Source organism: Sesamum indicum, linkage group LG10 (genome assembly GCF_026168435.1).
Source record: "Sesamum indicum cultivar Baizhima isolate 11 linkage group LG10, ASM2616843v1, whole genome shotgun sequence".
In the NCBI taxonomy this organism is placed as follows: Eukaryota; Viridiplantae; Streptophyta; class Magnoliopsida; order Lamiales; family Pedaliaceae; genus Sesamum; species Sesamum indicum.
The window spans coordinates 19,452,529-19,459,962 of record NC_142666.1 but is presented as its reverse complement, the minus strand read 5'-3'; the positions used below and the strand labels follow the sequence as shown (position 1 = coordinate 19,459,962).

General features: G+C 32.8%; 1 protein-coding gene across 1 annotated transcript; it reads left to right on the top strand.

Annotated features, from left to right (window-relative positions):
* Window positions 1-4,520: 4,520 nt before the first annotated feature.
* On the top strand, window positions 4,521-7,040 carry LOC105171616 (uncharacterized). Its single transcript, XM_011092780.3, has 3 exons — window positions 4,521-5,499; window positions 5,607-5,799; window positions 6,160-7,040. Exons 1-3 carry the CDS (start codon window positions 5,098-5,100, stop codon window positions 6,729-6,731), a joined length of 1,167 nt encoding a protein of 388 aa, XP_011091082.2. The 5' UTR covers window positions 4,521-5,097; the 3' UTR covers window positions 6,732-7,040.
* The last annotated feature ends 394 nt before the right edge of the window (window positions 7,041-7,434 follow it).

Genomic DNA, 7,434 nt, shown 5'->3' with positions numbered 1-7,434 from the left:
AAAGAATAAGTGCTGAGTTACAATCTTTGAGGTTTTCAACAATGTATGACAACCACAAATTAATTTAGGTTTTTTGTTGGGGAAGAAATTGAAAAAGTTGTAGCGAGATATTTTTAGGGATACTTACGCGGCCCTCTCCTATGGTTTGGTGTAATTATACATAAATTTTCTTTAGTTTAAAAAATTATATTTAGTACCCCTAAAATTTGCTTTATCTAACAAATAAGTCCCTTCAAAATTTACTAAATTTGATGATATTAACAAGAAAATCGTGTGAAAAATCATATTTAACCCTCCCACCCAATTAACTTATTATTGATTTATTGCAACTCTTCTATTTATGACCAAATTACCCTTATACATCACACACATTGATGCATGTGGGAAGTATATCTTCATTGTTATAAGGGTAATTTAGTCACAAAAGATTTATTTAACCTGTAATAAGTCACTCGAGGGTAAATATCGATTTTCATTCAGTTTTTTTATTAATATCAATAAATTGAATAAATTTTGACTAATATGACAACCTATTTATTAGATGAAAACACATTTCAGAGGTATTAGGTGATAGAATTTTTATATATAATTACACCAAATCTAAAAATAAAAAACAAAAATATAATCATCCCATATTTTTATTGTTCATCGATGGACGAATAGAATTGTAAGTCATGTTTTAGAAGCCCATAAGTTTCTCCAATACTAAGAGCGCCCACGTATTTCTAAGAAAATCAACTTATATCGTTTGTACCTACTTTTTTTTAATTTTATCAAAACTTGAATTAGTATAAAAAGTGGACGTATATATATTTATATACATAAATATATTCCTGCAGAATTTGATACCTAGATATCATACGGACCACAACATTTTATGAAGCTTTCATCTACGTACATCCAACTAATTAATTTATACTTATTATATGTGAACGAAATATCTATTTTGAATCGGTTCTAATGGACAAGAAATTGAAAAGTGCACCTTATTACAGTATTGGTTTGTAATAAAAGAATCAGAAACAAAGTCGTGTATACATACTTTAAAGGAGACGTATAGTACATGGTTACTTTATACGCTTTTTTTTTCTTTTACTTTTTTAATTCTCATCATTTTTACTGCAGGGAAGACTTTTCACGTATTCATTTTTTGATAAATGCGAATGCATTACACGTGGATTAATTTGTGTGAAGGATTTAAATTGGTTAGGGCCCTCCCGACACAAATTTTCATGAAGCCATTAACGTTACAAATGTCACAAAAGGTAAAATAAAAAGCAAAGAATTCTTAAAATTAATTAATAAGGAGCCCATGTTCCCAAAAGTATTCAAAAAGATATTACAAAGATAATTCAATAATTTCAAGACATCATTAAAAAGATATATCATCAAAACTCTTGTCTCATAAAAGTTGAAGACATCATTGAAAGGAATATATGTATCTTAAAAATAAAAACCTTTTCTTTTTTTTAAAAAAAAAAAAGAAAATAAATTCTCAATTTGGAGGTTGATTTTCTTTAAATAGAGAGAGTGGGAGAAAGAGAGAGAAATGACGATGGGTTATTTACTATTTTATTTCACATTATTCAATATTTTTGAATGACGATTATTCTTTTTTTTTTTTTGTGATATAGAACAAATAAAAAATACCCAAATAATATGAATACTTTGAGCACGCTATTAGTAGTTCTTCCCACCTATAACGTATTTGAATTATTAATTTAATTATAAATATAATATGTCAAATTATTCGGTAAAAGTTTTTTAAAAAATTATACAAGCTCTCAAAATAAGACTTTAGATTTCTGTAAGCTCCTTAACCAAAAAAAAAAAAAAAAGCTATTTTATTTTTAAATTTTCACAATTTAAATATTTAGTTTTGTTAACTAAGGCAATTAAGTAAACTTAACCATCATTTTCGGTAAAACTGTGGGTGTGATTATATGTATGTATAGGACCATGTCATAAACCCATCATCAATTACACATAAAATTTGACCTCTCTTTAGGTTGTACTTAATTATGAATATTAATTTATTTAGCTATGGATTGTGTTTATGTGTAGAGAAATTAGTCACTATCTGGTCCATATATGGGCACTTCATCTTTGGTAATTTAGCCATTTCAACAATATATGTATATATATATATATATATATATATATTATTTATTTTGCAATTGAATTCAAAATTATGCATGTAGAATCAAACATGTCGAACAGCAACTTTGTATACTTTGATTCAAGATCGACTTTTTTTTTTAATTATAATATGCAATTTATTATGTTATTCAGTGCATTTAAATTTAAAGATTGATTTCAATATATTAATAATTCAAATCAACAAATACATTCAAATAAGAGAAATAAACAAAAAACTATTGTAGAAGTAGGCATATACCCAAATTCGTGGGACTCGACCCACGCTCGACGTTTTGATTGTTAGAGAACAATAAGAATAAGAAAGATACCCTTAAGATATAATACATTTGTATTACACGGAGAAAGAGAAGAGATGATCAAAGTATACTCTTTAAGGCAAACACACCCTTAAAGAGTAGCAGATAGCCTTTATTTTGATTGGTTTGGGTTTTGGAAGCTTGCATCAAATTTCCCATGTGGACCATCTTAAAAGTTAGGAGTCTTGTTCATAAATCTTGAAACATCCATAAACTTGAACAGTAACATGTTATCCTTAGAGTACGATGTATCATGATGAAATAAAGGGTGCATTGTTATTGTCCTTAAAAGTTATTGTTGGTGAAGTCCCAAAAGAAATTACAATATTTGTCTGTAACTGTAGAGCTATTTTTTTTTTTTCTATGGTCTTCGAGAATATGTAATACTAACGTTTAATATATCATCATAAATATATACATATATTTATGTATATCATACTTTATACGTTCGACTTGTCTTGTTTTACCTAATTTTATTGATGTCATTTGTCGAAAACTTTTTCATAATTCCGAGGCAATTAAGAGCTTGGATTTAGGTTGAAATGTTAAACACCTATGTGTGTATTTAATGTTTGGGATTGAAACAATCTATAAATCTTGGACTTTTTGCTTTGTTCTAAAGTTGATGTAATTAATTCCCCCGAGCGTGTAAAGGATTAGGGGACTTGTTTTCATTCTTTTTGACTATGATTGCACTTTGAAGATTATCAATACTAAAAAACGAGGTAGGAAAACAGGCAAACCAAACACTGTACTTAACCGCGGGCGAGGGGCATTCTTACTATGAGAAATTAGAAACAATTTCAACTCTTCTAATACTAGAAGAAAAATCAAAATATTGCCATTCTTGCCAAGTGTTTGCAAAAACTTCTGTTTTTTAGAGAAATAATTTTTATATAAAAAAATTATAGTAAAATTAAAGTCAGTAGTATTTATGAGAAAATTGAAAAACAGATAAAAACTAAATTGAGTAGTGTTTGAAGAAAAAAAAAACACTTCTGAAACAAGTTTAATTGATTAAAAATTATTTTGTCCTTATATTAAAGAGATACTATTTTTGCTTAATATTTGCACTTGTCTTTTGTTAATAATAATTATTTTTTTCAAAATAATAAATTTTATTTCAATTAGTATATTTCCTTGATCTTGCAACTCGCCAATGTGGGACTATTTTGCCTACGTCATCAGTCCCCCAGACGAGGGGTTTGGAAGGTGCACATGGCCTCGTTCCCACATACAGCGCCAAATGATGCAGATAGCGACTCGATCAATGTCCAGTTCATTCTGTTAGCCTCCATTAGGTTCTTCATTCAACTTTTATGGTGAACTGACCAAATATCATTCTGCATTATGAATTATAATTTTATATACTTTTAGAAAAATTTAAGATATTTTTATGGGAATATAATTAATATTCTCTATACATTATTTATTCTACCCATCCTTAATTTTTTTATATGTTCAGTACTATTCAAAAAAAAAAAATTATAGGAATAAAGTAGTAATATCGACCACATCGTTTAGGTGTTGCATAGTTATTTTTCATTTGGAAGGGGAATTCAACTAGAAAATATATGTAATTATACCAAATTTTAAAGGTGCTAGTTGTAATTTACCTTTTATTTTATTATTTTTAGTTATATCAATGTATTAAATGAGTTTATGAATTATTAAATTTATTAAAATATTAATGTGATCATTATAATTCAAAAAGATAAAAGAATGATGGAGAATGGTTGAATAAAAAACAATGAAGATGCATGTATTTAACATGTTGATTGATTTTTTCCATAAATCAAATAAATGCAGGATTCATCTCAAGAAAAAGAAAAGAAATAAAGAGAAGATGAGAACCCAAAAAGAAAAAGGAAAAGAGATTTGCATAAAGGACACGTGTCAAGATCAATGCAGTTAAGCTTATGAGAATGAAACAATCGTTTGCAGCTGATTACAGCCCGGATTTCAGGGTAATCCATGCCACGCGAGACTCCACGTGGCAGTCTGTCCTGGTCAGCAAGGGTGGGTTCCTATATAAACCCCTCTCAGTCATTTCTACCTCGCATGAATCGAAAAAAAACTCTCCAGAAAAGAAGGGGTAAAAGAGCAATCAAATGGAAAAATAGAGACTTCACACGCCAAAACAGCTTCCATACTAGTATCTCACCGCCGGCGATGGAGCTTCGCCGGAAAATGAAAATTCCGGCATCTGAAAGTTTCGTGTCCTTTTCTTGTAAATACAATGCTCCTGCTTCCTTTCATCACCGTCACGTTTTTCACGAAAAACCATAACCCATAGCTAAGAATATCAGGGTTTTTTTTTTTTTTTTTAATTTTTGGTGGAGACAGAAAGAGCGAATTTTGTCTTTGTAGCTTCTCTCAGAGTGAAATTTTGTTCTGATCTTTTTGGTGTTTGTGGGGAAATGTTGGTGGCTGGATGATGTGAGGATGAACTAATGTGTGGGAGAATTTGATATTCTAATTTTGGGTGACGTTTTCTGTTTACTGGAATTGAAAGTTTTGGAAGTACAGTTTGTAATTTTTTCGAGTGTAGTGGTTTTCTAAGAGCTCCGTGAATTTAATTCAGCTGGCTGAAGAAGAGAGAGTGTAATTAGGTCTTCCACAAGAGTTGTTCTGTAAAAAAATGCCTTTCCCGATGAGAATTCAGCCGATCGATTCGATCCGAAGCGACGTTGGCAAGCCGCCCGTGAAATCTCGGCTGAAACGGCTTTTTGACCGTCCGTTCAACGGTGTTCTAAAAATTTCATCGGCTGAAAAGCCGGTCGGCGGAGGAGAAAAGGATGGTGTTGCCACGGCGACGGTGGCTGAGTTTGAGCCGAGCTCGGTTTGTTTAGATAAAATGGTTCAGAATTTCATTGAAGACAACAATGAGAAACAGTCCACCACCGCCGCGGCGAAGTGCGGTCGGAACCGATGCAATTGCTTTAACGGGAACAGCAACGACAGCTCCGACGACGAGCTCGATTTCTTCTCGGACTCAGTATCGGCTAATTCTTCTTTTAGTGACCCCTCCGATACTCTCAAGGTAAGGAATTTTCACTTTTGCTTTTTCTGTTTCTCATGGAGTTACGTTCTTCTCTTTTGGTTTAATGTATTTTGGTTAATCTTGTGATTTGGGTGTTTTGAATGTAGAGTTTGATACCGTGCGCGAGTGTGGCGGAGAGAAATCTATTAGCAGACACTTCGAAAATCGTCGAAAAGAACAACAAAACTTGCAAAGGAAAAGACGATTTGAGGAAAATCGTCACCGATGGTCTGATAGCTCTTGGTTATAACGCCTCTCTTTGTAAATCCAAATGGGAAAAGTCTTCCTCCATTCCAGCTGGTAACTCTCAACTCTACTTGCTACTTGTTGTGTGCAAATATGTTGTATTCGTGTTGATGTTGTTATTTCTGTCCGCTTTTTTTGTGAAATTACGGTTCCAAATTTGGTATTTTTTTGTCGTTCACGAGTTCCGGATATTATTAAACCTCTACATAAGCTGAAGTGAGTTTTGATGGTTTGATTTCAATAAAGTCCCATCTTCTCATCAAAATGAAATCAAGAAACCTGATGACTAATTAATTGGTGAAATTCATACTCATGAATGCATCAGAATCTAAAATCATACCAAACTAAATTCCTTTCTTTAAAGAATAAATAATTCGTCATCTGAAAATTTATGGGCTCTCTCTCAATCTGTAGGTGAGTACGAATACATTGATGTGATCGTAGAAGGCGAAAGGGTTTTAATCGACGTGGATTTCCGATCGGAGTTCGAAATCGCCCGATCCACGAGCAGCTACAAGGCGATTCTGCAGTCTTTGCCATATATTTTCGTCGGAAAATCTGATCGGCTTCTTCAGATCGTTTCCATTGCGTCGGAGGCCGCTCGGCAGAGCCTCAAAAAGAAAGGCATGCACATCGCGCCTTGGCGTAAATCTGAATACATGAAATCCAAATGGCTCAGCCCCCACACCCGCATCACACAGCTGAAACCAACAAACCCAGCCCATGAAGACGCCGTTGTGGAGACCACGGAACCCAAGCCCGAACCCGAACCCGAACCCGAGAATCAAGTCTTGGAGTGTGAAGTTGGAGAATTAGATTTGATTTTCGGTGAGAAGACGAACTCTGAGGAACCCAAATCTCCGGCGAAGGAGGAGGTCCCTCCGTCGATGACATGGCAGCTGCCGGCGGTGAGGCCGAAGAGTCTGGAAAGGGGAAATAAAGTGGTGGTCACCGGATTAGCTTCTCTCCTCAAAGAAAAACTCTGAGAAAAGAAAAAAGAAATTTTTGTTTTCTTTTTTCTTTTTCTATTTTTTTTTTCCAGAAGTTTCTAACTTCTTTTTCTAAAACAATTTCACTTAATTACATAATGCAATATATAGATCTCCGTATACATCTAAGTCGGAGTTGAAATAGAGAAATGATTTGATGGGAGGGATTTTGGTTTTCTTTCTCTTTTCTTTTTTCCTTTATACCCCTTCTTTTTTATGCAGAAGGGTCATGTAAAAAGCCCCAAAAAAGAAAAGGTCTCTGGACCCTCATTTTGTAATAATAAAATAAATTAAATATTTTGCCAATTCCTTCCTTTTTCTTTTTCGAGCAAATTTTAATCAAGACAAGGTTTAATCAAATTAAATTAATTATATTTTAGGTATAATTAATTTTAATTTGATTAAAGAATGAATTTTTTTTGGGGTAATAATTTACATAAATTTATTTAATCTGAAATTAATATAATATTGAAATAAAATAATTGAGAAAAGGGAGATGATATATGTGATTGTTTCCTAGTGAGGAAACAGAAGGGATATGTGGGTTCTGGGGAGATTAAAATTCATAGGGAAAAGTGTAAAAATGTGATAGAAAAATGGGGGGCAGGCGTGGGGGTGATGAGATGAGAAATGGGAGATGAAGGGGCTCGTGCCATCTGGGGCGGCGTGAAGGGCAGATAGATAGTTGAGTGTGGTGGGT

Coding starts and splice junctions, on each gene's coding strand:
- LOC105171616 (XM_011092780.3), top strand. CDS start 5,098: ATGCCTTTCCCGATGAGAATTCAGCCGATCGATTCGATCCGAAGCGAC. Junction 5,500..5,606: donor ACCCCTCCGATACTCTCAAG/GTAAGGAATTTT, acceptor TTTTGAATGTAG/AGTTTGATACCGTGCGCGAG. Junction 5,800..6,159: donor GTCTTCCTCCATTCCAGCTG/GTAACTCTCAAC, acceptor CTCAATCTGTAG/GTGAGTACGAATACATTGAT.